Source organism: Citrus clementina, unplaced genomic scaffold (genome assembly GCF_000493195.1).
Source record: "Citrus clementina cultivar Clemenules unplaced genomic scaffold, Citrus_clementina_v1.0 scaffold_5, whole genome shotgun sequence".
In the NCBI taxonomy this organism is placed as follows: domain Eukaryota; kingdom Viridiplantae; phylum Streptophyta; class Magnoliopsida; order Sapindales; family Rutaceae; genus Citrus; species Citrus x clementina.
The window spans coordinates 36,431,357-36,459,149 of NW_006262201.1; the positions used below are offsets into that span (position 1 = coordinate 36,431,357).

At 36.3% G+C, this 27,793-nt stretch overlaps 5 protein-coding genes and 1 pseudogene across 7 annotated transcripts; 5 read left to right on the plus strand and 1 right to left on the minus strand.

Moving 5' to 3' along the window:
• Positions 1-6,402: 6,402 nt before the first annotated feature.
• LOC18041711 lies at positions 6,403-8,844 on the plus strand (annotated as a pseudogene).
• Positions 8,845-9,972: 1,128 nt separating this feature from the next.
• Positions 9,973-13,202, plus strand: LOC18041526 (serine/arginine-rich splicing factor SC35). Of its 3 annotated transcripts, XR_002905385.1 has the most exons (9): positions 9,974-10,180; positions 10,282-10,360; positions 10,460-10,539; positions 10,656-10,722; positions 10,876-10,947; positions 12,128-12,334; positions 12,425-12,593; positions 12,669-12,852; positions 13,029-13,202. XR_002905385.1 is itself a non-coding variant. In XM_024184238.1 (8 exons), exons 1-8 carry the CDS (start codon positions 10,105-10,107, stop codon positions 12,672-12,674), a joined length of 735 nt encoding a protein of 244 aa, XP_024040006.1. In that variant the 5' UTR covers positions 9,973-10,104; the 3' UTR covers positions 12,675-12,863. The 3 variants fall into 3 exon arrangements, 2 of the variants coding, with proteins under 2 accessions (XP_024040006.1, XP_006433997.1); XM_024184238.1 differs by lacking the exon at positions 13,029-13,202 and having other exon boundaries at positions 9,973-10,180; positions 12,446-12,593; positions 12,669-12,863; XM_006433934.2 differs by lacking the exon at positions 13,029-13,202 and having other exon boundaries at positions 12,669-12,863.
• A 956-nt stretch (positions 13,203-14,158) lies between these two features.
• On the plus strand, positions 14,159-15,666 carry LOC112098197 (MDIS1-interacting receptor like kinase 2-like). The gene is made up of 2 exons (XM_024183842.1): positions 14,159-15,520; positions 15,661-15,666. The coding sequence occupies exons 1-2, from the start codon at positions 14,159-14,161 to the stop codon at positions 15,664-15,666; spliced, it is 1,368 nt and encodes a 455-aa protein (XP_024039610.1).
• Positions 15,558-17,289, plus strand: LOC18041527 (MDIS1-interacting receptor like kinase 2). Its single transcript, XM_006433936.2, has 2 exons — positions 15,558-16,811; positions 16,908-17,289. Exons 1-2 carry the CDS (start codon positions 15,686-15,688, stop codon positions 17,216-17,218), a joined length of 1,437 nt encoding a protein of 478 aa, XP_006433999.2. The 5' UTR covers positions 15,558-15,685; the 3' UTR covers positions 17,219-17,289.
• Positions 17,290-17,680: 391 nt separating this feature from the next.
• LOC18040785 (annexin D1) lies at positions 17,681-20,430 on the plus strand. The gene is made up of 5 exons (XM_006433937.2): positions 17,681-17,893; positions 18,163-18,308; positions 18,416-18,634; positions 19,328-19,540; positions 19,908-20,430. Exons 1-5 carry the CDS (start codon positions 17,818-17,820, stop codon positions 20,202-20,204), a joined length of 951 nt encoding a protein of 316 aa, XP_006434000.1. The 5' UTR covers positions 17,681-17,817; the 3' UTR covers positions 20,205-20,430.
• A 582-nt stretch (positions 20,431-21,012) lies between these two features.
• LOC18040786 (putative pumilio homolog 7, chloroplastic) lies at positions 21,013-27,642 on the minus strand. The gene is made up of 6 exons (XM_006433938.2): positions 27,500-27,642; positions 25,277-27,300; positions 24,995-25,157; positions 23,068-23,231; positions 21,547-21,802; positions 21,013-21,444 (listed from the first exon to the last, which is right to left on the minus strand). The coding sequence occupies exons 2-6, from the start codon at positions 26,956-26,958 to the stop codon at positions 21,340-21,342; spliced, it is 2,370 nt and encodes a 789-aa protein (XP_006434001.1). The 5' UTR covers positions 26,959-27,300; positions 27,500-27,642; the 3' UTR covers positions 21,013-21,339.
• Positions 27,643-27,793: the final 151 nt, after the last annotated feature.

Below are 27,793 nucleotides of genomic sequence, written 5' to 3' on the forward strand. Positions count from 1 at the left end.
TTCTTATTAATTATTTACGTACAGGTACAGACCAAAGAGTACCTGAGGAGGCAACGAGTGCCGATACAGTTCACAGTCACGGTTGGTTGGTGATGCATTTTAATTTTTCTTTCGCAATGAGATCGACGTCCCTCTTATCGCATCTGCACATGCATTGTTGCTTTCCATTTGATCATATTATCATTTGAATATCATTATCTTTAATCAAATTTCGGTTTCTAGTAGCAAATGGTCAGCCAAACATTATCTCCGCTCGTACAACAGGAGGGAATATCTCATCCCATACCAGATTGGAAAATACATGTAACAATAATCTTATATTTATTTTCCCATTAATAGTATAATAATTAGTTGCATTTAGTGAGAGTGTGCCGTTTATAATGCTCTAATAAATGGCCGTAGTGATTGGTCAAATGTAAATGTCAATGAGAACTAGGAGCGCACAAGCTATGTTAACAGAGGGGTTGGGGTATATATCCATTTAATTGTCGAATTTGAATCATTTATTTCATAAAATTTTGAAGCATCTATTTACTTATAAACTAGGATCCCTTGTGTAATAATGAATGTAGGTGCGTAAAAATGTGAGTTAATTTTTCATTTCATTAAATTCACTTAATTAAATAGTAAGAATTTATGGCTAAAAAATAGTATTTATGTTTCCATCTACCTTTCACTGGATTGAGTTAATGCAATTACATTTTTAAGACAACATTTTAAGTCGAGAAGCACCCTTCCCAGTAAATTTTATTCATCTTGCTCTTATCTTACATATGTCAGCTAAACGGTGTGCAGGGATTAGGGAAGGTCATTAATGGGCCACCAGAGCTATATGTCATTACCTGGGCTTATCAGGAACGGAATGTGGGCCAAGGCTTGGAAATGATATTTTTGCAAGGGCCGGTGTTGTTTTAATTATAATTAAAATAAAATAAAAATTGTTGGTCCGATGATCTATGATCGACTCGTTTCGTTTCTTGCTGCATGCATGTGTAAAAACATACAATCTTTTGAAATTGCGTGCCAAATACTGAAATTACTATAAGTCTACAATAAATTTTAGGTCAAAGTCAGAGCCGTCGCTTATTTCTCTGTGTTATTCTGAGCCAATACTTCAATTAATCAATATACATCCAATTGAGTTAAGACAGTCAACAGTCTTTCACATTTGAGTCATGTATAGAGAAATACATGTATGTGCATACACTGAGAAATAAATTCCCCAAAAAAAAATAAATTAACAACTTAAACGTACGAACTTGATGATTTTTCTAAGCGACAAACAGGCGCATAACATTATAAGGTTTCATTTTCCATATTAATTACAGCATTTGTTAAGATAGAGTTGGTTTGATGGAGCATTAAATTGGAAGGTGTTCTTAATTCATTTATAGACGCAAAAACAAATCCACATCAAGTGTTTAATGCAGCAAACTTATTGGTGTGTACAGATTTTGAGAAAGGAGAAGAATGAGAGAGATAGTTGTATGGTACTTCAGTCATTGTGGGGATCAAAAAAGCCCTAACGATACGTTAATAACAACAACAACTGAAAACATTGGGGAACATTATATCTGAATGATAAGCTTCGATTCTTACTGGAGGAAAAAAATGCGAGTGGCCCATGTTAGGTGCGTATGGTTGGGCTTAAATTCTGCCGCAGCTTCACCTTCCAAAATAATTAGGTTCGGTAACCATCTTTTTTGAATTTTCCATTTTTAATCGCAAAGACAAAGCGGGGAGAGCGACAGAGAGTGCCTCATGCACGGAGCTTTTTTTTTTTTTCAGTTTAACAATACAAGTTGGATTAGCCAACTGGGGTCATTAAATGCATGGCATCGATCAACATCTTACAGAGTTGTACGTAATTTGATTGATTCTTCTTTTTGTAGATTGTCGATTGCTAGAAACACAACTCACGAGTTTCTCTCGTTGACGAGACATGGAGGGGCTTGGTCTTTGGAATTGTCGAAAATTATGTCGTTTTACATCAATTTCACAACAATGTATAAAACTTAAGCGGCGTTGATGATGACATCACATGACTTCGAACCACTTCTGACAGTGTCCAAACCTGTACTGGAGGTGGAGAGTGCAATAAAATCTGTTGGGTTAATCCCCTCCAAGTTTTGTGCAAGTAAGTATAGTCTGTTTAGAGCGGATTATGACGTATTGACATTTGATCAATTTTATAGCGTACATAATCCGATCAAGTACTCAACACAGAAACTCAAAATTTTGTTTCCAAAAAGAAGAAAAAAATAGGAGGACGCTTAAGTTAAATATTGTTGTTTGGCCGCTTCACTTCAAAGTGGTAAATTAGTGAAAAGCTTACATTTGTTTGACATCTCAAACCTTTACATTCATTTGATTACACTTAATGTGGGTGAATATACCCCGTCATCCGTGGTTTACTAATACGTCTACTTATACACTATATATAATCATCGAACGTAATAAATGAATACTCATGGTTGTTGATGCCGAGAATTTGGAGTTATGCTCTCTGACACTGGCTACTACTCCTTTAATGCTACTCAATTTTGTAATTAGAAGGACCCTCAAGAGAGAAAGACGTGCGTCTCCGCTTACAAGCTACAGTGAGTGTGCACAAATAACCTGACTAGAACCAATTCGTTCAAAAAAAATTTGGGTTCGGATCGGATGCGAATGAATAATCTAACTTGATTGAGTTGAATTTCGGTCAACCCGATTAACTTGGACCCCGATAAAATCAAGTCAAACCTGATTTAATTCAAATCATAATGCACACACGAAACCCCGATTGAATTGATTCAAATCTGATCTGAACCCGAATTTCCCGAATTTACCCATACAAGAATCCACAGGACCATAATCAACTCAACTAAAATGAAATTACTCCCGGCCCCTGAAAAATGATCATTGTACTAAAATATAGTGTACTAAACGAATTTGAATTACATTATATAAATAGAAATTAATACTTATATATTTGTGAGGACACTTCTAAAACTGTCCAAAAAATTTTTATAATGAGAACATCCTCACTCACTAAAATATATAAAAAAAGATACAAATTTCAATATATTGAAGATTGTATTTTTTATTAGTTAGTATATTAAAAAAATTTATCTGTTAATAATATCTTCACTTAATTAAAATGAGAATATCATCATTAAAGCATTATTTTATATATAAAGAGAGTCAAGTTCTAATAAGGGATCTTGCACTTTAGTCTAAGTGTGAGATTCCCATTGAAATCATTGGATTTGAATTCAATAGTTATTAAAATTTGTATATAGTGGGCCCTACTATGTGTATATTTTAAAATGAAAAAAAAATGAGCTAGTAGATCTTTAATTAAGATTCTGAACTTTAGTTAAAATATAAGATCTTTTGGTAGAACATAACTCTATACACAATGTTTTCCTCTAATAAGGATATTCTCATTTTAACAAATTGAGAATGTTGTTAAAATATTAAAAAAAAAAAGATTTGAAAACACTAACGCAATGATTCTTCTTCTTTTGAGTCTTGAGCAAGAAAAAGAAAATGGATAAAAGGACATTGCACAATGCCGCAACATAAGTTGGCATAGCCTTGTCGAAATATTAGCGAAGGCCAGCTACACTTGAATTTCGTAGCCCATGAATTTCAATATGAACCAAGCCCAATTTAAGCAATATCCAGTCCAGCTATCAAATGTCAAGTTTCGCAAACGAGGCAGTTGCCAGACGACGTCGTACAAGCAGTCAAATTGCGCTTCGCCATGGTCCTGGTATGGTGTAGAAATCAGTGGAGCCATTAATCACCCCATTTTTATTTTAATTGTAAATTTACTTGCCAGATGAATTACTAAAACAAACCATAGGTTTATTTGTCAGAAAATTTACCCCGTGTCGTGGATCTATCTGGAAGTAACTAAAGTATTTAAGTAAAGAATGCAAATAAATAAAGCGTAAAAGGGCTTAAAGAAATAAACAAGTACAAAGTGGTAGACAAATCGGCAAGCTTTTACGTGATCTCTATTTTCATAATCCGAATTTAATACATATCTCATTTACAAGAGTTCAAAGCTATCCGCAGCAAAATAGAATATTTTTTAATATTTCAGGGATGTGTATTCTACTCATATTTTGTGATTCTTATATTTCATAATTTTCTCTAAAATTTAAAAGGTGTCCACTCAACTCACATTTTGCGAAGAATAAACTTTGATAATTAAGGGAGATTTGAACTCTTACTCTTATTATTGTAAGTGTAAGGACTCACACTTGGCTAAAAGCCCTTTGGCGGACCACAATTGAAATGTTAAAAAAAGATAAAAGATCATTTCTATACTTGAAATTTGAAAAGAAAGTGGGTGAGTTTTTTTTTGGGAGGTGTTTAGAGTATCTCCAAAAGGCTCTATAAATTTTACTCTTTAAATATTCATTTGCTTACCTATGTGACAAATAAATGAGTGAAAAAAGATATTGTTCTCCAAAAAACTCTTCAAATAGAAATGAGTTAATATTATTTTAATTAAATAACTATTTTTTTAAAGGAAAAGTCAATAAGAAATTAAAGTACATTTCTCTTTTTCTTTAATAAAAAGTAATAAAATATAAATTAAAGAGGGAGAAAATAACTCTTCAAATTTGAAGAGAGATGATAATTTTTTATTTGAAAAATCTTAATTGAAGTGTCTTTTGAAGTCTTAAATGTTGATGTAACTTTTTAAATAAATAATAAAATTTTATTTAAAATATCTTTTAGAGTCTTAAATATTAATGTAACTGTTTAAATAAATAATAAAATTTTATTTGAAGAATATTTTAGTGATGTTATACGGTGAACCACCAAAGAAATAAGCTTTTTTCGAAGGAAAAAAATGCGGCACGTGGAGGCAGAATGTTCAGTCAATTTCCTTGAACGACGAGCAGTCGATTGAGGAAAAATCAAATGTCCACATTGAGACAATTTGAGGCTTTTCAAACATTTTATTCACATAATCAATTGCAAGATACTGACTATATATTTGCAAGGAGTTCTGAATTATAATAATCAGTTCAGCATTGCAAAATTAAATAAAATAACCTATCGGCGATGAGTTTTTCAATTTTTAATTCCCTGGTCCTGTTTCTTGTGTTGCATTTTTCGCTTATCAAAATTGCTTGTGATTCTGCAGAAGAAGTTCATGCTCTTCTCAAATGGAAAACCAGCCTTCAAAATCCAAGCCAACCTCCCTTGCTACCTTCCTGGATTCTTTATCCAATTAACGCCACCAATAGTTCTAGCCCATGTGCTTGGTCAGGAATTTCATGCAACCATGCCGGAAGCGTTGTTAGCATTAACCTGACCGGGTCAAATTTAAAAGGTACGCTTCAAGAATTTCCATTCTTGTTATTTCCCCAGCTCGCATATCTTGATCTTAGCGTGAATCAACTCTTTGGCACTATCCCAACTCAGATCAGTCACCTTTCCAAACTGAAGCACCTAGATTTTTCAACTAATCAGTTTTCCGGGATAATTCCACCACAAATTGGCATTCTAACAAATCTTGTTGTTCTTCGCCTTTCTGTCAATCAGTTAAATGGCTTAATTCCTGAAGAATTAGGTGAATTAACTTCTCTTAACGAGCTTGCCTTGTCCTATAACCGGCTAAACGGTTCAATTCCTGCTTCTCTGGGTAATTTGAGCAACTTGGTTCAATTGTCTCTTTCTAATAATTCACTTTCCGGTCAAATTCCTCCAAATTGGGGATACCTTATTAGCCCGGTTGAACTTCGCTTAGATAACAACTATCTAACCGGTCTAATCCCTCCCAGTTTCCAAAACCTGAGAAAGTTAACTGTGCATGTTCAATAATCAGCATTCTGGTTCCATTCCGCAAGATCTAGGAAATCTGGAATCTCCCGTTAGCTTAAGCTTACATACGAATAACTTCTCCGGGTGATTCCAAGATCATTAGGAGGTCTCAAAAATCTCACATTTGTTTATTTAAATAATAATCGAATTGTTGGTTCTATTCCCCAGCGAAATTGGAAATTTGAGGTCTCTTTCTTATTTAGGATTGAACAAAAATCAACTCAGTGGTTCAATTCCTCCTATTGTTGATAATTTGAGTAATTTAAAATTTTTGTACCTTCATGATAATCGGCTTTCAGGTTATATTCCTCCAAAACTAGGCAGCTTTAAATCTCTTCTCTATCTATACTTGAGCCACAATCAACTCAATGGTTCTCTTCCTTCTTCCTTTGGTAATTTAAGTAGCTTAAAACATTTGCACGTACACAACATTAACAAGCTTTCTGGTTCCATTCCTAAAGAAATAGGAAATCTAAAATCTCTTTCCCATTTATGGTTGAGTAAAACTCAACTCAGTGGCTTCATTCCTCCTTCCCTGGGCAATTTGAGTAACATAAGGGGGTTGTACATTCGTGAAAACATGCTTTATGGTTCTATTCCTGAGGAGTTAGGAAGATTGAAATCACTTTCTCAGTTAAGTCTGAGTGTGAATAAGCTCAATGGTTCCATTCCTCACTGCTTGGGTAATCTGAGCAACTTAAAATTTTTTGCCCTCCGCGAAAAGGAGCTCTCCGGTTCAATTCCCCAAGAAATTGAAAATATGAAAAAATTGAATAAATTTTTATTGTTTGAAAACCAGTTCACAGCTTATCTGCCTCAAAATGTTTGCCAAAGTGGATCACTAACACACTTTTCTGTTCGCAACAACAATTTCGTTGGTCCAATCCCTCGAAGCTTGCAAAATTGCACAAGTTTGTACAGCCTCCGCCTTGAACGTAACCAACTCACTGGAAATATATCTGAAGTATTTGGCATCTATCCAGATCTGGAGCTCTTAGATCTCAGCAATAATAATTTTTTTGGCGAAATCTCATCCAATTGGATAAAGTGCCCGCAGTTGGCCACATTGAATATGGGAGGGAATGAAATCTCAGGAACCATACCTTCGGAGATTGGGAATATGACCCAACTACATAAACTTGATTTTTCTTCAAATCGTTTGGTTGGGCAAATACCAAAGCAGCTTGGAAAGTTGACTTCACTCACCAGTTTGACTCTGAATGGCAATCAACTTTCCGGTGACATACCTTTGGAACTTGGCTTACTCGCCGAACTTGGGTACCTTGACTTATCTGCAAATAGACTAAGCAAGTTAATTCCAAAAAATCTAGGGGAATTGAGAAAGTTGCATCATTTGAATTTGAGCAACAATCAATTTAGTCAAGAAATTTCAATTCAGATTGGGAAGTTAGTTCAATTATCGAAGCTCGATTTGAGTCATAACTCGCTTGGAGGAAATATACCATCTGAAATCTGTAATTTGGAAAGCTTGGAGTACATGAATCTCTTGCAGAATAAACTCTCCGGTCCCATTCCAAGCTGTTTTAGAAGAATGCATGGCTTGTCAAGCATTGATGTATCCTATAACGAGTTGCAGGGGTCGATTCCCCACAGCAAAGCATTTCAAAATGCTACCATTGAAGCATTTCAGGGGAATAAAGAATTGTGTGGTGATGTTACTGGACTGCCACCTTGCGAAGCTCTCACCTCAAACAAAGGTGACTCAGGAAAGCACATGACTTTCTTGTTTGTAATTGTGCCCCTTCTTTCGGGAGCATTTTTGCTTTCACTTGTGTTGATTGGAATGTGTTTTAATTTTCGAAGAAGGAAGCGTACAGATTCTCAAGAAGGGCAAAACGATGTGAACAATCAAGAGTTGCTTTCAGCTTCAACTTTTGAAGGAAAAATGGTGTGTATGAAGAAATCATAAAAGCGACAAAGGATTTTGATGACAGGTATTGCATGGGACAGGTGGATGTGGGACTGTCTACAAAGCAGAGTTAACATCAGGAGATACTAGAGCAGTTAAGAAACTCCACTCCCTACCTACTGGAGAGATAGGGATAAATCAAAAAGGTTTTGTCAGCGAAATAACAGAGATAAGACATCGAAATATTGTGAAATTCTATGGTTTTTGTTCACATACACAGCACTTATTTTTAGTCTATGAGTATCTTGAAAGGGGCAGCTTGGCCACAATCTTGAGCAATGAAGCAACAGCAGCAGAATTAGACTGGAGTAAGAGAGTGAATGTTATTAAAGGTGTGGCTAATGCCTTGTCTTACATGCACCATGATTGCTTCCCACCAATTCTCCATCGAGACATATCAAGCAAGAAAGTGCTGCTGGATCTGGAATACAAAGCTCATGTTTCGGACTTTGGAACTGCCAAGTTTCTCAAACCAGACTCATCTAACTGGAGTGAACTTGCCGGCACATGTGGATACATTGCACCAGGTATGTAAATATAAATTTATTCATAATAAACTTCATTCTGTTCATGGATAATGGATTAATGATGATATTTAACCACGTTTACGTTTCCCTCTCCAGAGCTTGCTTACACAATGAGGGCAAATGAAAAATGCGACGTGTTTAACTTTGGAGTGTTAGTACTGGAAGTGATTGAAGGGAAGCATCCAGGACACTTTCTTTCCTTGCTTCTATCTCTACCAGCTCCAGCTGCCAACATGAATATAGTGGTTAATGATTTGATAGACTCACGCCTTCCACCACCTTTGGGTGAAGTTGAGGAAAAACTGAAATCCATGATAGCGGTAGCATTTTTGTGCTTAGATGCAAATCCAGATTGTAGACCAACAATGCAGAAAGTGTGTAATCTCTTGTGCAGATAATAATAATATTGTAATTTCCTGGATCAAGTCGTCCCACCTTGTTTGTGACCTTCCAATGGGATATCTGATTATGTCTGGAATCCGTAGTAAGCTTACTTCATCTTTCTATATGTAGCATCTCAAACATTCTAATAAATATACTTTGTGCTTTTTGTTCCATTTATTATTAATAAAATTCTTTCTAATTTGTTCATTTAAGAGATTAATGTTTGCTTGTGTAGTGACGAAAATAATCTCATTGTGTTCATGGTTAATATGAGAATAAAGTCCAGAATTGCGATAGAAATATTAAAATTATAGCTAAAGTTGCCCTTTAGCAATCTGGCGCCAGTACCAACGCTTTTCCCACACTGCATGCATAGAATCCAGCAGAATTCCTTTTGTTTCAGGCAAGAAAAGAGCCACAAAAGGATCATTGTCGCAATCCAACCAGCATAGAACAAGAATGAGCCGTATAGAAAGTGGCATAGCATGGTCAAGAACGTTTGTGATAGTACAAAATTTGTTGAAAAATTCACACCCACGCTTATGCTTTGGCCATAACCTTTTTAATGTCCTTTATGCATCATCATTCTCTGAAAAAATTCGCGTAACTTTCTCAATCAACTAGTACGCTATTATTAAAAGATAGCTTTAAATCCAAAGTTTCTTTAATCAATTTCCAAGCTCTTTAAAGCAAATGTTTTGTTTTAGTGAAAATTTATAATTCTAAAGTTAAAACTCCTTATTAAAGTTTTGTGTTGTAATCAAACTCAAGTGTTTGTGTCTAACAATACAAAATATACTCTCTTACGTGCATGGTGGTGTACAAATTAATGACTTGCACTTACAATATCATTTAAGATAAAGAGGCAGTAATGATAAATGTAAAAGAAAATGGGGATAAAATTTATAAAAGATAAATAAATACTTTTATTTTATTTATTTCGTTGCAACTTTTATAATTTTGTATAAATTTTTTTAAGATAAAAGACTAGGATAATATATATATATTTTTTTTGATGAAAAAATTCTTGCTTAAAAGAGCCAATTTAGACTCAGGGTAAATTTGAAAATGTTCCTCCAAAGTCTTATCCGATACTATTGGGCTCATGGTTTATAATGTATGATTATGAATCCAGATTATACATGAACAAAAGATTTGTAAGATTTAATTAGTCTTGAGCTTAAAAAAATATTAATTTTGTGGTTAACAACTTAACATTAAACAAAGAAAATCCCGGTGCAGGAAGTCAATTGGCGGGAAAAGGTGAAAACGATTTAATTTAAGAAAAAGCGCAATTAATTCAAAAGAGGGAGGGCATATTCGTCCCTTAACATAAACCCTAGCCCTCTAGTCCCCAGTCTCTTCGTCGGACTCGGGACTCTCTCTCAGACGAACAAGCGCGTGTTTTCAGTGAGTACAGTGAAGAAAAAGATGTCGCACTTCGGCAAATCAGGACCCCCGGATATCAGAGACACTTACTCTCTCCTCGTCCTCAACATCACTTTCCGTAATTATCCTTCCCTTCCCTTTTGTTTTTACATTTATCCCTGTTAATTCGATTCTGATTTAACCTAATTTCGTTTCTATTGTATTCTATTCTTAACCTAGGCACCACCGCAGACGATCTCTTCCCTCTATTCGAAAAGTACGGGAAGGTCGTCGATGTCTTCATCCCTCGCGACCGAAGGTCTCGTCTCTGTTATTTATTTATTTATTTTTGTGTACTGTTTGTATGTCTATTTATTTATTTTACAAAGATTTTTTTTTCTCTTTTTTGGCGGTATAGGACTGGTGATTCGCGAGGTTTTGCTTTTGTTCGATACAAGTATGCAGATGAGGCGCAAAAGGCTGTGGACAGGCTTGATGGTTTATTTTTAAATTTTAATTTCGTATATGAAATACTAAAATCTAGTTTATTCTTAAGAAAGAATTTGTATTTGTGTATTGGTTTTTTAATTTTTTTTAAATTTTTTTCATTTTAGGGAGAGTTGTGGATGGAAGAGAAATTACAGTTCAGTTCGCCAAGTACGGTCCCAATGCAGAGAAAATGTGAGTCATACTTTTCTTTTCTCTAGTTGTTTATTATTATTATTATTTTTTTGAGGAAATTATTTATACTATTATCTTATGCTGTTTATTGCCATGTACTTACAATGTGGCAGGGCTTTTGTTTATCTGAATTTTGCTGTTTACTCTTTTCAGTCAACAAGGAAGGATAGTGGAATCATCTTCAAAGTCAAAAGGCAGGTCTAGAAGTCGCAGTCCTCGTCCAAGGTGAGGATTTTTTCTCTTCATTTTTGAAAATGAATGAGTGGGACTCTGGATTCTTATTCTTATTCTTATATTGGAGGATGTTTTGTCGTTGAGTTAATGAGTTGGATGGAACTAAAGTTTACATTTTTGCTTCTAACATCATCATATTGCGATTAGAATGTACTACTTGTAGTTTGTTCATCATTGTTGGTATAATCGTCACTATACTTGCTAAAAGTTATGTTTTTTTGTTTATTTTTCTGCTAAGTATGAATATGCATATGAATTTGAAAAAGCGGGCTCACTCATTTGTTGGATGAGAAAGTGATTGGATACTCTTCCTACCGCATGTATTATATACCCCCAAGGATGTTTATCTCGAACAACTGTTGGAGAGAGAAAATTTCTATAAGTTGTAATTAGATGAGATCAAACGAGATGGGATACAAGAGGTGCCATGTTCCTTCAAATTCTTGGGTGTTCTTCCTCTCTATTACCTCACGCATGATGGAATTCATTGATGGATTTGTTCGTTTGAAACAATTTCTCCCCTTGATTTTAGTGATTGATTTACTCTGAAAAGTATTTACCTGGTAATCACTAATCACTGCTCTAGGAAATCATATCTCTAAATTTCAAACAACCAATGTGGCAGATTTTAATCTGCCCTAGTTAGATCATCGTACTCATAAACATCTGTCTTCCAGCATTTGTGTTTGGGCGACAACTTAGGGAGTGTTTGCTTCAAGGGATTAGTGGAGCAACTTCAAGGTTATATGGTTAATGACAATTAAGTTCTTTTCTTTTTGTTTATTGCTTAAAGGAAAAAAGGTGTTAAAGGCATATCCATGCATTTGTTTACTTATTTAGTAATGGGTCATGTGTCTGTGGATTTTTTATTTTCTTTTATAAATGACAGAAAATGATGTTGCTTATCTTGATCCATATGATTTAATTGCTGCTAGTTGGTGCAGCATGAGTTTGTGATATATACTGCTTCACTCTTTTGTGGCACTTCTGAAAGTTCCACAAACACTTCTCTTATGATATGAAGTATTTCCCAACATTTTCTCAACACTGAATATGATTATTTGATTTATCACCAGCATAACCATTTAATCATAATTATTTTTATTGAGTGTAGAAATGCAGCTCAGAGCTGTGATTGCTTGCTGCAGTGACTGAAAGAATGTATTTTCAGGTATAGGGATGAACACAGGGACAGGGATTACAGGAGGAGAAGTCGCAGTAGAAGCAGGGATAGATATGATCGTGACAGGTACCGCAGCAAGGAAAGAGATCATCGTCGCCGAAGCCGGAGCCGCAGTGCCAGTCCTGATCGTCACAAAAACCATGGGAGAGGCAAATACGATGAAGAGCGCCACAGTAGGAGCCGATCTTACGAAAGGTATTAAAAATTTCTTCTGTTTATTACTTTTCTCATCATTGATTGCATGTTTGAACATGGTATCTTATTGAAAATTGCTTCATCTTGAAGTGCCTCCCCCCCTCGGCATAGTCCCAATTCTAAAAGGAGCCCATCTCCACGTAAGACTCATAAGGGTGAAATCAACCCTGATGAACGTTCTCCTGCTCTCAAACGTGTTTCACCAGATGGTCGGCGATCTGTTTCTCGAAGTCTATCTCCACGTAGATCGCCTGCCAATGTGAGTCTAATAACACATTCTTGGTATGTTTGGAAAAAATTTTACAAACTGTGATATTCTTACTTTGCTTTGCAGGAATGATGAAGCAGCCATGTGGCAGATTTCTTCGATTTAATGAGTTGTACCTGCTTCTATCCAGAAGAGGAAATATTTGAAAATTTGCTTGTTATCGACGAAAAACTCAGTGCTAAATCTGATAACTGTGCACAATTTTGATGTTTGCACATTTCTTTATCAAACTTGGTGCCTCCTTTAAGAGGTTTGATGGCAGCTTCCATGCTTCGTTTTAATTTTTTTGTCCTCTTTGTTTTTGCTTTTAATCTTTTTATTCTGATTCCTCATGGTGATCTCTTCTTCTATCTTTCCATAAATATGCATTTGATTGTTGTCATAAATGTCAGTTAATGCGATCTTTCTTCATGATGGATCATGTAGGGACTTTTATGGTTGTGTTCGGTATTGCTGATTGCAAGATGATGCTGTTGCTGTTATGTCTTTAAGCTTAATTATTCGTCACTGGGTCAATGTAGTATTAAAAAACACTGTATTTAGTTGTCTAATTGTTTAACAAACCCCCGGGTTTTGTCCCATGACCTCCTACATCAGAGGCATCGGTATTCGGTGCATGTGTTTTTTAATACCATTTTCAACTTGCGAATTGGCTTATTTAGTTATGTTAATCTTTTGATGGCATGTATTTTCCTATCACTTTGTGGACAAATGATGGAAGATATTGACTATCAAAATAGTCGAGATTCTTTCAAGCTTTATTATCATTTGGTCCATTATTTCGGCTACAAGCCCCAAGAAGATTTTTGTGGTACCTCCGTAGGCCGTAGCTAGTGCAATTTTCAAACAGCCTGCTTTATTTTCTCCATCCTTATTTTTTGTCGCAACTTCTCAGGAATGACTGACGAATTGGGACATGGATAGAGTGAGTTAAAAGGGCTCAATTACATGATAGAGATGGACTTGCTGAATGAACTATTAAGAGAGTAAATTTTGGAATTTAGAGTGCGTTTGTGATTGAGGTTGAACAGCTGTATTTTAAAAATTACAGTACTAAAGTGTTTGTTAAACACTAATTACTGTAGTTTTAAAGATATATTAATATGATTTTTTATTTGTATGATGAAAATTTTATTATATCTTTAATAATTTTATTAAAATTTTTATTTATTATATATTATTAATTTTTATTTTATAATTATAATTTTTTTTTAATATTAGCTATAGCTCAATCCCAAACGACTAGGATGGCTATTGAGCAATGAAAATGAATTAAATTGCAGTCAAAATTGTAAGGTTGAACTGAGGGGGTCGGCATCTTTTTAAGTTCCAATCATATTGGATCATAGAGGTCATTTTCTTTGGCAAATGACGGTCAGAGTTTGAACATCTGACTTTCTCAATAAAAGAACAAAGCTTGCGTTGATGATTGAACCATGGAGGAAGACTTTCGTCAAGCATTAATTTAGAGGAATGATTGACGGATCCTACCTCTCTCGAGACTCTATATATGAGTCTGAATTATACTCTGCTTTATGCATAACAACTAATACAGAATGGGATTTTCAACATTAAAGAGAGAATCCTCACTTGTTACCCTGATCCTTCTATTCATCTTGTCAGATTTTTCACTTAATGTTGCTTCCAATTCTATTGAAGCAGCCCGAGGTCTTCTCAAATGGAAAGCCACCCTTCAAAATCACAACAATTCTCTACTTCCTTCATGGACTCTGGACCCTGTTAATGCCACCAACATAACTACACCATGTACTTGGTCTGGAATTTCTTGCAATCATGCCGGGCGCATCATTAGTATTAACCTGACCAGCACAAGTTTAAAAGGTACACTTGATCAATTCCCATTTTCATTATTCTCCCATCTTTCATATCTTGATCTTAATGCAAATCAACTTTACGGAAATATCCCATCTCCAATCGGTAACCTCACGAAACTTAAGTTCCTTAACCTGTCATCTAATCATTTTTCTGGTAAAATACCATCAGAAATTGGCCTCCTAACAAATCTAGAGGTCCTTCATATGTTTGTTAATCATCTAAATGGCTCAATTCCAGAAATAGGCCACTTAAGTTCACTTAAAAATCTTGCCTTGGACGGCAACCATTTGGATGGTCCAATTCCTGTTTCTATTGGCAATTTGAGCAGCTTGGTTGGATTGTATCTTTATAATAATTCACTTCCAGGTTCCATTCCTTCAAGCATAGGAAATCTCTCCAATCTGGTTGACCTTTTTTTAAAGAAAAACCATTTAAGAGGTCCAATCCCATCTAGTTTTGGATACCTGCGAAAGTTAACTAAGTTGGAGTTGTCCAACAATCAACTTTCTGGTTCCATTCCCCAAGAGATAGGTAATTTGAAGTTACTTACCGATCTCTCATTGAGCCAGAACCAACTCAGAGGCACCGTTCCTTCTTCTTTAAGCAATCTGAGTAGCTTAGAGATTTTGCATCTCTATGATAACCAACTTTCGGGTCACATTCCACAGGAAATTGGAAACTTTATGAACTTAATTAGTCTTTCGGTGGGGGGAAACCAGTTCACTGGTTTTCTGCCCCAGAACATTTGTCAGAGTGGTTCACTTCAGTATTTCTCCGTGCATGATAATTACTTCATAGGCTCGCTACCCAAAACCTTAAGAAATTGCACAAGCCTAGAAAGAGTCCGTCTTGAGAAAAACCAACTCATTGGAAACATATCTGATGATTTTGGCATCTATCCAAACCTGAAGCTCTTCGATCTCAGTTACAACAAATTTTATGGGGAATTGTCGTCCAACTGGTGGAATTGCCCACAATTGGGAATACTAAAGATTGCGGGCAATAATATTACTGGAGGCATACCGCCTGAGATTGGAAACGCAACCCAACTACATGAACTTGATTTTTCTTCAAATCATTTGGTTGGTAAGGTTCCACTGGAACTTGCTAATTTGACTTCTCTAAACGATCTGATTCTGAACGGGAATCAACTTTCTGGCGGTATACCTCCAGAACTTGGCTTACTCACTGATCTTGGGTACCTTGACTTGTCTGCAAATAGATTTAGCAAATCAATTCCAGGAAATATGGGGTACTTGTTGAAATTGCATTATTTGAATATGAGCAGCAATGAGTTTAGCCAAGAAATTCCAATTCAATTGGGAAAACTAGTTCAATTGTCAGAGCTAGATTTGAGTCATAACTTGCTCAGTGGAGAGATACCACCTGAAATCTGCAACTTGGAGAGCTTGGAGAAGCTGAATCTCTCCCATAACAACCTCTCTGGGTCAATTCCAACGAACTTTGAGAATATGCATGGCTTGTTGTCCATTGACATATCCTATAATGAGTTGGACGGCCCAATTCCCAGCATCGAAGCATTTCGACATGCTCCGGTAGAAGCACTACAAGGGAACAAAGGGCTGTGCGGTGAGGTTAGCGGATTGCAGCCTTGCAAAGCTTTGAAGTCATACAAACACGTCCATCGAAAGTGGAGGACAGTTCTGTTTACAGTGCTCCCTCTTTTAGCGGCACTTGCACTTATAATTGGGCTGATTGGAATGTTTGTTTGTTCCCAAAGAAGGAAGAAAGACTCGCAGGAACAAGAAGAAAACAACAGGAACAATCAAGCATTGCTTTCAATATTAACTTATGAAGGTAAATTGGTGTATGAAGAAATAATAAGATCAATAAATAATTTCGATGAGAGTTTTTGCATTGGGAGAGGTGGATATGGGAGTGTTTACAAAGCAGAGCTACCATCTGGGGACACTGTAGCAGTTAAAAAACTCCACTCCTTCACTGGTGAGACCACGCATCAAAAAGAGTTTCTAAGTGAAATAAAGGCATTAACAGGGGTTAGGCACCGAAATATAGTGAAATTTTACGGCTTTTGTTCACATGCCCGACATTCTTTTTTAGTGTACGAGTACCTGGAGAGGGGCAGCTTGGCCAGAATCCTAAGCAGCGAAACAGCAACAGAAATGGATTGGAGTAAGAGAGTAAATGTTATAAAAGGAGTGGCCCATGCCTTGTCTTACATGCACCATGAGTGCCGCCCACCAATTGTCCATCGAGACGTATCAAGCAAGAATGTGTTGCTGGATTTCGAATACGAGGCCCACGTTTCAGATTTTGGAACCGCGAAGCTTCTAAAGCCGGACTCATCCAATTGGAGCGAACTTGCCGGCACATACGGATACGTTGCACCAGGTATATTATTAATGAAATTGCAAAACTGCGTAATATTATATAAATTAAACTGCAACGAGCGAGGATGTGCATAATGATCATATATTTGATTTGCAGAGCTTGCTTACACAATGAAGGTAACAGAAAAATGTGATGTGTATAGCTTTGGAGTGTTAGCATTGGAAGTGATCAAAGGGCAGCATCCAAAAGATTTGCTTTCCTCACTTTCAGATTCATCTTTACCAGGTGCCAACATGAACGAAGCAATTGACGATATGTTTGACGCTCGGCTTCCGCCACCTTGGCTTGAAGTTGGAGTAGAGGACAAACTCAAATCCATCATTGAAGTGGCCCTTTCATGTGTGGATGCCAATCCTGAACGTAGGCCAAACATGCAGATTGTTTGTAAACTATTATCAGGCCAATAAATTTTCTCCTTCCGTCAGTCATGTACAAGGCCATCATGGCGCCATGTACATGTACCATTTGCTCCCATCAGTCATAAACCTAACATTTTGTTGTTTTAAAAAAAAATAATAATAAAAGTTTTCAATTATTCGACTTTTGTTTTAATATATTAAACTATCAGCTATTCAAAGATCTCATTGAATTCTGATTAATTTAGATTCGAGTGGAGTGGCAAAACTTTCTTAATGCTTTTGTAGAATGTAGAAATACACAGTTTCTCATTGTTCCGAGATTAGCGCGCAATCAGTACTACTAATTCATTACTTAACGGCAATTGTGGTTGCATGATCCTCAATTATTGATTATTGTGGGTCGCACAAAAATTATCACCCCGTTGAATCTCAAAAAAGAAAAAAAAAAAATGAAACGCCGAATTTAGGAATAGTGACGTGGCAAAAGTTGGCATATCCCGACAATATAAGGCAGGCGATTCACGTTCACCTCAAGAGGCACAGCTGTCTGTCCTTCTTGTGTAGAGAGTCTCGTTCTCGATTCTGCGCAGCACACAGAATCAGATTTGAGTTAAGTTCTGAAAGAAGAACAAGGAGATCACGAAACAATGTCAACACTTACAGTTCCAGCGCAAGTTCCATCTGTTACCGAAGACTGTGAGCAGCTCAGAAAAGCCTTTGAAGGTCTCCCCTCCTCTTTTCTACTTTCTCCATTTATATATATATATATTTTATTCATGTTCATGTGATCATATCCACTGTTAACCATCGGATCGGTCTTCTGGCACTGTTCTTTGGATGATCTCATCGCCAAATAATATATTTATTATTTACTTGTTTTTGACATCATATCATATCTCACTTTTCGATCGATCTCAATAGTCAGTAGCACGATCGGTCACAGTAGCTTGATTCTTGATGTGATCAACGGTTTATTGGTGTTATATTTGCAGGATGGGGAACAAACGAGCAACTGATCATATCGATACTGGCTCACAGAAATGCTGCTCAACGCAAGTTGATTCGACAAACATATGCTGATACTTACGGCGAAGACCTCCTCAAGTCGCTCGATAAGGAACTCACTAATGACTTTGAGGTCAGTTTTTCATTTTATTTTTTTCCCCTCAAATGCTTAGATGTATCATCAGTGTGAAATGTTATTTTTATAGGCAAATTTCGATATTGTGTATGTATCGTATGCAGAGGGTGGTGATGCTCTGGACTCTTGATCCTGCTGAACGTGATGCCTTTTTGGCTAATGAAGCCACTAAGAGGTGGACTTCTAGCAACCAGGTTCTTATGGAAATTGCATGCACCAGGTCTTCGAAGCAATTGCTCGAAGCAAGGCAGGCTTATCATGCTCGTTTTAAGAAGTCCCTTGAAGAGGATGTTGGTTATCACACCAATGGGGACTTCCGCAAGGTAAATGCTTCTAATCTTTGTGACTCAGCTGTGTAAAGGAATGATTACAATTTGGTTATAATTAATGCTCCCCCCCCCCCCCCCCCCCCCCAACAAAAAAAAAAAAGCGCTTCAGTTATCTCATATATATTCAAAATAATATCTGATTTATATATGCATCTAAATGGTGGTTGGTTTGTGATTAGCAACTTGATGCTTGAGTGTGTGATGATCTAATTCTAATGCCCCTGAAGCAGATGATGTTGCAATGTAACAACTTATATGGGTAGAAACTTTTGGTTTTGATAGAAATAATTTTTTTCTTTTGCTTCATTGTTTTGAGTCTCATGTGCTAATAATGCTTGATTCAATTGATTGGAAAACAAATTTTGTGACCAGAGTGATGCCAGTACTGCTTGAAACTAGTTCTGAGTCACAATGAAAGATACTTTGGTTGGTGGGTGAAAACTGGATGTGGAAAGGCAGTATGTGAAAGAGATCAGTTACTTACAATGATTTAGTAGCTTACTATATGAAAGTCTAACTTGGGATTCTGGAATTGCCCGCTTTTTTTTTATTTGTCAGAGGATTCTTGTAGTCTTCCGTAGTTTTCTCATTTTATCTCATTTGTCTTTCTGCATTACATGTTCAATGAAGTCATCATTTTTTAAGCATTGTGATTGACTGACTTCATTGTATATTCATGTACACTAGCTTTTGCTACCCCTTGTGACTGCCTACCGATATGAGGGTGATGAGGTGAACATTACACTTGCAAAATCAGAAGCTAAGATTCTCCATGAGAAGATTTCGAATAAGACTTACAATGATGAGGATCTCATCAGGATCTTGGCTACAAGGAGCAAAGCACAGATCAATGCGACTCTGAATCAATACAAGAATGTATATGGGAATGATATTGATCAGGTACCCATTTGGTCTTTGAACGCTATGTTTGGCCAGATATTTTCTGAAACCTTATTTTTCCTCTTTTTTAAAACTTTTGGCTTCGGATCTTCTTCTAAAACTTAATCTATGTATCTTTTCTGTGGTAATTGAGGCCAACTGATTGACCTCACAAATTCTTTTTCGCATTTTCAATTAAAATTTTGATTTTAACAGTTTGTTTTTACTTTTTATGATAGAATAAAAGAATAATTGGAAACCATTGCAAGAATGAAATAAGATTATTTGGTAAAACATTTGTGGTCTTGACGAGGGCTTTCACCACATGATAAGCCCATATCTCTTTTAGGTTTATTTGTGACTAATCGCATTAGTATCCAATTTGCAGGACTTAGAGGCTGACCCTAAAGATGAGTACCTCGACCTACTGAGGGCCACAGTTCAGTGCTTAGTCCGCCCTGAACATTATTTTGAGAAGATACTTCGTCTGGCAATTAACAAACAGGGAACAGATGAAGGGGCTCTTACTAGAGTCGTCACCACAAGGGCCGAGGTCGACTTGAAGGTCATAAAAGATGAGTACCAGAGGAGGAACAGTGTTCCTCTGGATCGCGCCGTTGTCAAGGACACCTCTGGGGACTACGAAAAAATGCTTCTGGCACTTTTAGGACATGGGGATGCTTGAGTTGTTCCCTATTTCTTGAAGGATTGAGAGGCAATATATGTGTTTTATTTATCTAGGTTTGCTGTTGCTTGGAGTTTGCAGTGTTCTCTATCCATGTGTGATGATCGTTTTATTTTCAGTCTTTTGGTTATGCCGGTTGAAAAACTTAATCTATGATCTTATAAATAAGATGGTGACAGCATTTGCTATGAAACTGCTACTTTATAAAGAGTGTTTTTGTTAATTATTTTTTCATGTTGAATGGTTGGTAAAGCAGGATGTGGTTGCTCCATTAGTTATGCCATTTTAATTGTAATGCTAGAAATATGAGACATTCACGTGTTCGAAATTATTACTTCGTGAATTCCCCGAGCCAAAAATTTCAAATGTACAATTCAATTATTCTGAAAGGTGCAATGGTTTCTACGAGTCTCAGTTGAAGAGACTTCCAATGTCTTCTGCCATTTTCCACTTTGCAGTTTGCGATTCATTAAATTGTAGCAAATTTCTCAGCAGAGTTTGAAACGTTTAAGTTGAAACTATGATCCGATTATCCATCAAGAAAGCTATCTATGACAGACTAATTTAAACCTGCAAAGAGTAAAAGATTATTCTGATGTCGTATTAACTGGATTCACATTGATCGTTGCTATCATAGTCCAATTATCCATCAAGAAAGTTCAGACTGCCACCTCATTTCTACATTTTCATAAACAGACATGTTTATAACTAGGCTCATACTCCTTCTCACCACAGAAGCCGCATCTGAAGTAACTCTATTTCAGAAACGAGAGGAAAGATATCCTGCATCACATTTACAGGGGGCCCAAAGCAAAAACTGCGGTTCCAACCTAATAAAATATCATACATTCGAAGTTTCAAGACAACAACATAGACAACAGTGTATTACATACACGAGTCATAATAAACAACTGGAAGAAAGACACATTCAGTTTACAATCTTTTTAACTCATGGAGATCCATCCACAAAAGCCCCGAATTGCAAAATTTCTCAGTAATGGGACATCCGCAGCATCTTCTGATGGCTGCTATCTTGCATCTGACGGCCCAAGATAGATTAAGACTTCTTATTAGTGGTGAACAGAGTAGCAACTTTAGGAGAACAACAACATTTCTTGCCACAGACAAATATACATCACTTCTTCGAGATGTTACGCGAGAAGATCCTCTTGCAATAAGGGCTGGTGCGTAAATTAGTATGTCGTCTAGCGGCTTCAATGAGCGAAGCGTGAAGAGGACCCTGCTTCAGACAAATGAAAACAAAACAAAGAGGGACTGCTCAGGAATTTTAAACAATACTATCAAGGCAGAAAAGTAAACCAGAGGACCTCTCTCTCCAAACCTTGGTCACTGACAAAGCACACTGAATTACATAATTGGCGAATGGATCTTGCAACAACTGTTCGAAGTGAGGCACAGAAAGCAATTCATGGACAATTTGAGATCGACTTTCTCCAAAATGCTTGAGGCATTTTTCAACCACGTGGCTGCTGAATTTCTGTGTTGAGAGATGCACATAATGTCCTTTGAACTGCGACAGCAAGTTGGCGCTGACAGAAGGGATCTTTAGCTCTATTATATATTGTACAACATAATTTCTGTGACATAAAAACAAAAGAGGTCCTGAGTCAGAGACAAAAGATAAAATTATGGTACAGATACCTGTTAGAACCTATCACTTCTAAGACTAAATTATGAATCAGACAAGATGATTTAACTTAGGACATGTAAATGAATCAATCGAGATGATGTAGGATGTCCTACAAGCCCAAGAGGAAGACAATAAAGGAGAAATTAAGATGCCACAAATGCTGGGGCCAGAAAGGAGAAGAGAAATGAATAAGGAAAGTTAACAAAATATACCAAACCATAAAATGCACCATTCAGTCAAACTTATTCTGAATTTTCAAATATACTTAAGAATCAGATGCCCATTTTTTCACCAACATAGCAAGGATCATGAGCATGCTTCATTAATTTAGGGTGATGAGATGAAGATAAAAATGGGACCAAGAGTGTGAGCAAAAGGCAAAAATATAATTTGTCTGTCAATTGGAATGGCATAATATCATCATGAGACCTCAAACAGTCGCTATGTTTAGGGAAGCAATAATAAGCATACAAATGTTAACATGATAGTACTGCCTAAGTTCTCATCATGAAAAGTTTCACTCTTACAAAAAAAAAAAAATTAAGAAGGAAAGGCCATGCTCTGAAGAAATTCTTGGTGTAAACACGAAATAAGAGTGAGCTACTCATCCATCAGACACCCTTCTAACAGTGAGTCCATGAAAAGAAAGAAAGTATTCTAGATGATAATAAAGTCTGTCAAAGTTGAGGTAGCAAATATAACAAAAACGGATGGGACTTTGTTACAGGCTACGTTTAATAACCACGGCAATATGCTGACATTCATCAATAAGAGTTTTATGATTCAAAAAACTGAGAATTAACTGAAACGGAACTCTCTTTTGAACTCATATGTACTCTACATGAAACGATGGGGTGCCCTTCCTACAAAATATAGAAGGGTAGAGACCGCCAAAAGTTGTCATAAAAAAAGAAGGATCTATTTTTTAAAATTTAACTGTCCCTGATTTTTCCATTAGGAACCAAAACATACTTATTTAAATGACAACTATTTGGTGGAATAAAAATATTTATATTTTTTATTAAGAATAGCCTCTTCAATTAAGCTAAGCTTTAATTAAAACACTGAGGTGAGTCAAAGAAAACATCGAGGACCAGAACAATGTGATTCATCAAAGAAGTAGTTATACCAGGGTAAGAAAACATTACTTTGTATTACAAATCCTATCAAGAGTTTGAGAGTAAAGAAGAATTAGTGAACATGAGTGATTACCCAAAAGGATCTTGAGCAAGGTGACGCCCATTCTTGGAAATTTCAGTGATCAACTTATCCCGATGTCTCCCAATGGAATGAGCAATGCATCGTTGCAATACACAACAGCCATGCTGATGAGTAGCTATGTCAACGCAAAACTTTGCAGCAGCATAAAAAATAAACTACAACACACAATGACAGGTTATTAAAAAGGTTAAAACAGGTTTCAAATATTTGTTGGCAAATTATTGAAGGGCCTGCAGATATATTTTAATTAAAAATATTTGTCCAGACAAAATCTACACTGGTTTAATAAATTGCTTAAAGCAGAAATTATTCCCAAGATTTTTGGGAGAATGTGTTGGTGATACATGCTACTTTCATATATATTCTGGGAACATAAATTCTTTGGTTAAGTTTAAGTTCATCAATTACTGAGCTGGATCTAAGACAAATATCATCAGCATCAGATTAGATTTGAAATGGAATCTAGTCGTCACAAATTTGCCTAGCTGCCATTCTAAATGCAATTAGAAACTCCACATGATGAGGCAATCTCCAAGAAATAATGAGTTGGTCAAGCATTAGTTTCTCTTCCATGGCCTACAACTGCATGTATGGTCTCATACACACAAGTTTATATCTGCTTCATTCCACTTGGTACAAGCTATATCTCCATGCACGTGTGCATATATCTATTCACCTAGAGACAAGCACCAATTGATGACCAGAACTTGCTGGTGCTATTTCAAAGTCACCCTCATACCAAAAGCCATCTATCGTACAAAGTGGCAGGAGAGATCTGCTAATCAAACGAAAGATAATCATTACCTCTAAGGTTCCAGTTTAAGATGATGCTAATTCACTAACAATTTGCACTCTAAGCAAAGTTGCAGATTAGAATAATTCTTGATTCCCAGGTTATTAACTTGGACAACATTTGAACAAGCCTCTTTATGATTTTCCATTCTGCGCTGACCCAGTGATAATCATAAATGTGTTGGTTCAATAATTAGAAAACTTCAAAGTACCAAGATAGGTTGTCAAACCGAGATATATTCCTAACATTAATATAATGGCAACAGGCTCAAAATGTCAACAGAACACAAAAAAACATGATATATTGGAATTGGATGGAGGGAGCAAAGAAGTAAACTTGAAAGAACATGACAAGCTAAAAGACAGAAACTAATAAAGGAGGTTGATAGTCATAAATTTCAACACAGAGGCATGAAATAATATGATCATCTCTAAAATTGAATTGGCATTAATTTAGAAAGAAATATTTGTAATTTTGGTCCATTGATTAGAAACCATGACTGGAAAACTTCCTGAAGTACCAGGCTAAGGTCAAACCATTCAAGGAACGGAAACTGCACTTAATACTCTGGAAACCACTGATAGAGAATGACATTATATGACTTGAAAGTGAGGTAAACATTTCCGTAAAGATCAGTTGATTCCTAGCTAGTGATCAAATAAGTTCCTTGTGCCTGGCCAATGTAAAGCAGGATTTCTGTTGCTGACCAAGTATACATATGAGATTAACTTGTCGTCAGTTGATTGGCTTTTTATTGACAGTCATAGGTTGTTACAATAATTATATAAAGGATGGTTTGATTACCCTTAAAAATGACCATTTCGCTTATGCCTCCAATGCAGGCATGAAGCAGAATGGTGAAAAGATCAATATAGGCCACCAAGATACTAGTTCTATGCTCTGAGTGACACTGATATGATCTGATGCAAATGCATAAGATTCATATCACAAATTGATGTAGGAAGATGTCAATGAGAATGACCACCCAAATTCTAAGAGTCTTTTTTTTTAGAAATAGCATACCAAAATATCAAATGCTATAGATAAGGAGATTAAATAACATTTGATCTTAAGAAATTAACATAACTCTAATTTTACTAAAGAAATGTAGAGAAAAAACTATACCTCATTATCTTCATTGCTAAGGCATTGCAAGCAGCGTTGTAAAACATGATTGCCATTCAGATCCTTAATAAGATCAAGAAAGCCAGGTTTGAGTGCTGCTTTGACCAGCGAAACCTGCTGCCTAGTTTTTAGAGTCTCAATCAACTTCTGCACCACCCGTGTGCTGGTAATCATAACACCAAATCACCAATTTATTTGGAAAGAACCAAAAAATTGCAAGAACAGTCATTTGAAAATTATCAATGAGCAGTGCAGCTATTAATTCATGTACAAACGATTTACCCATATGTGTTTAAGCAAACTCTGACAAGCTGTCCTGGTTCTTCAGTTACCATTAGCAGAATCCGCGTCATTTGTTCTTCAGTGCACACATTAAGCAACTTCTGCACAAGGTAATTGCCAAACTGCTCCATCATAAGCTCAACAATATGATCAATGACCTCGTCAAATATAATTTGTAAATCTAGAAAGGTTCCCTCATCAAACACCCTTTGTAAGAACCGACAACCATTTTGATCCTTGGCCATCGAGTATATATAACCGCGGACATCAGCCAAAGAACTGGAACTTGATAGCAAATGCAATGGACAACGAATATCCATTAAGCTCTGACCATTATCACAAATTACTCCATCATAAGCACAACCATCATGTTTACAAATTTTCACCGGTTGGTTTCTTGTTACAATCTCATTGAGATTGTTCTGCTTGTAACCCTTCAATGAATCACGTCCTTTGCTGGCAGCTTGATTAATACTTCTTCCTTGTATGATGAAACTATCTTCACAACCAAAACCCTCTATAGCACCAGCACCGTTGACAGGCATGAAAGATTCTGAAACCCTGTTGTTTGTCATTGCATTAGTCCTCCCTTTCAACATTGAATGGTTATACAACAGAGTGTCCAAATCTAAATCAGGCTCAGTTTGCACCAGCTGACTGGAAAACAAATGATTCATGACACCAATATCTCGGTTAGAATCCAATCCAAGTTGCTGTGCACCAACGAAAGCATCATTAACATAAGACCTACTAATTCTAGATGGATTTTGTAACCAAGTACCCGCATTACTCCAGCTCCTCCCCTGTTCCATTCTCTGCTGAAGGTACTGATGCCTTAAACTACTATAACTTGGACCGAAACGAAAATCATTAGAATGATTGAGACAAAGACCAAAATTAGACTCCTTCAAGTCACCCTCACCGTACTGCCCACCAAAAGCAGTCAATAAAGACTTCCTTTCATCATCAAAACTCTTCGAAACGGCAGTATGAGAGGAACTTAATCCTTGATAATCGGAAACAACGTTGTTAAGACCATCAAATACACTATATTTCTCGACATTATAAGGTACACCAACGCTCCCTCCCAAAGAAGCATCACTAGTAAAACCAAAGCGAACCCCAAGAGGGTCCACGATATCAAGCCTCTTCAATTTAGCACTATGATCCAAGTGCTCCTCTCCAACTCCTCCAATATTCATTCTGTAAAGATTCTCACACAAACCCGTTTCATAGTCCAAAGCGTCATTAACATTCCCCCTGTGAAAACAAGAATCAGTTGATTTGGCATCCCACAACATATCATTAAAACAATCAGTGGCAGCACCACCACGTGTCTTATACTTGTTAGCATTCTCAACACTGTCATTATAGAGAACATTGTTTGGTTTGGAAAAAGGAGAAGCATCATCCTCAGAGAAGCAACAAAACCCAGTGTTAGAAAAACAAGAACTTGAAGGAGAAGAGTGCTCTGTTGTAGATTGCAGAGACACTCTACTAAAAGGTGACCCGCCCACAAGATTATGATGTTGATGTTGATGTTGATGTTGATGTTGATGATGAGCAAAACTCAGAGATTGATTTTGAGTTATCTCATTCAACATCCTCCCAAGCTCATCCTCCTCTCTTCTCATCCTTTCTTTTATCACTCTCTTTTCCTCCTTTTCGGCTTGCTTATCCATCGTCTCAACAACAACAACAGCAGCAGCAGCAGCAGCAATACTATTACCACGTTACTAAATATGAAACGCAAAAACACACACGAAACAACGTCAGAAAGCAACCAAAACACTACATACGAAGAGGATATTTTATATTTTGGCTTTCGTTTTTTTTTTTTTTTTACTTTTCCCCCCTCTCTCTTTTCTGTTTTGAGTACGCAAATGAGAGAGTGAGAGAAATGTTTTTTTTTTTTGTTTTTTTTTTCTGGTTTGATACAGACGGTTATACAAAAGTGTATGCGCCGTACGGGCGGCTGTCGCTCGCCATGAAAATGAAGTCGAGTGTGCACACACCACCTTGCGCTGAATAAAAAGCAGAGAGCGAGAATGAGAGGGGATCTGACTAGGAAATTTCTTTTATATATTATATTCTTTTTTTTTAAATAAATAAATAAATATATATATATAAACTGAGATTTAAATATAATTATTTTGTTAATTAACTAGTTTAATTTTGATCTTGTTAGTTATAAGTATCTTTTAAGCTAAACTGAATCCTAACCTCTCTGCTCGATTTTCTCTTGATATTTTTGACCGGCACCAATCGAGATCGGGATCTTTAACATTCTGAAACCCACGCCAATGGAAATCAAATGAGAATTCGTTTTGAGTGTTGATCGAGTTTGATTATCATTGATCGATCAGACGGTTAGGATTGTATTGTTTACACTGGAGCCGGACTCAGCTGATAAATAAATAAATAAATAAATCTCGCAATGCAAGCCGTTTCTCTGTTGCATAATCCTATTTCAATCCACATCTACCGTCACTTCCAATTACGTAACCTAAATAAATC